Source organism: Halyomorpha halys, unplaced genomic scaffold, assembly GCF_000696795.3.
Source record: "Halyomorpha halys isolate HHAL.00 unplaced genomic scaffold, Hhal_1.1 Scaffold229.1, whole genome shotgun sequence".
Lineage (NCBI taxonomy): Eukaryota > Metazoa > Arthropoda > Insecta > Hemiptera > Pentatomidae > Halyomorpha > Halyomorpha halys.
The window spans coordinates 298065-299097 of record NW_027111154.1 but is presented as its reverse complement, the minus strand read 5'-3'; the positions used below and the strand labels follow the sequence as shown (position 1 = coordinate 299097).

The window sequence follows — 1033 nt, the reverse complement described above, 5'->3', positions numbered from 1 at the left end:
TTGTAGTATGGCTGTAGGTGCCTCGGAGTACAAAGATATGTCCTAGATCTTTCATAGTATGGCTTTAGGTGCCTGTGAGTACAATGATATGTCCTAGATCTTTTGTAGTATGGCTGTAGGTCCCTCTGAGTATAATGATATGTCCTAGATCTTTAATAGCATGGCTGTAGGTGCCTCTGAGTACAATATGCCCTAGATCTTTCATAGTTTTCGTCAATCCTTCTCCCTCACCGTAGATTACCAATATCCTTACCTAGATAGTAATCAATCATTGCCCGATATTATTCAGTAGCAATAATATCAGGGAAAAAAGCGATCTTTAACTTTATTTTATTGCTGCTGTTGCAGGGCGAACACCCAGATGGAGAACGAGGTGACGCCAGTCTACCTGGCGGCTCAGGAAGGTCACCTGGAAGTCCTCAAGTTCTTGGTCCTGGAGGCCGGAGGGTCCCTCTACATCCGAGCTAAGGACGGGATGGCCCCGGTACACGCGGCGGCCCAGATGGGCTCTCTCCCCTGCCTAAAGTGGATGGTCGGTATAATTACATTTTGTATATTTTATACTATTTTAATTATTTATGTATGTCATATTATTATTCTTTTATAAAATTATCGATTAAGATCCAATGCATCTAATATTTGACTGTATTGGAAGATTACACTGCCATAATAGGATATTACTAGGAACTCTTACTGGTATTATCTAACGTTTATTAGGAAATCGTTTGTACAATCTCCTTGATAGCATAAGAAAACTAAAAATGTAGTCCAAGTTTCCATCCTTATCATCCATATGGAGCCTAACCTGACAATACCTGTGCAACCTGAAAAATTTGATGTAATCTATAAAATAACAAAATTCAAATAGAATTATTTGATCTTATTATGCTCAAGTGAACTTAATACTCAATGGTGCAGGAGTTATGAAATGGGTATAAAATAGGAAGTTGAGACACAATATAACTGAATATACATCGATACTCAATAGGAAGTTGAGACACAATATAACTGAATATACATCGATACTCAATAG

The 1033-nt window shown here is 38.0% G+C and overlaps 1 protein-coding gene across 1 annotated transcript in view; it reads left to right on the top strand.

Moving 5' to 3' along the window:
* The window catches only part of f (forked), a gene marked incomplete in the record, with an annotated part of 203433 nt that overhangs the window by 91590 nt on the left and 110810 nt on the right, over positions 1 to 1033 (top strand). Inside the window, 1 exon segment of the mRNA XM_067049240.1 lies at positions 349 to 532. Coding sequence (XP_066905341.1) covers positions 349 to 532 — 184 coding nt within the window.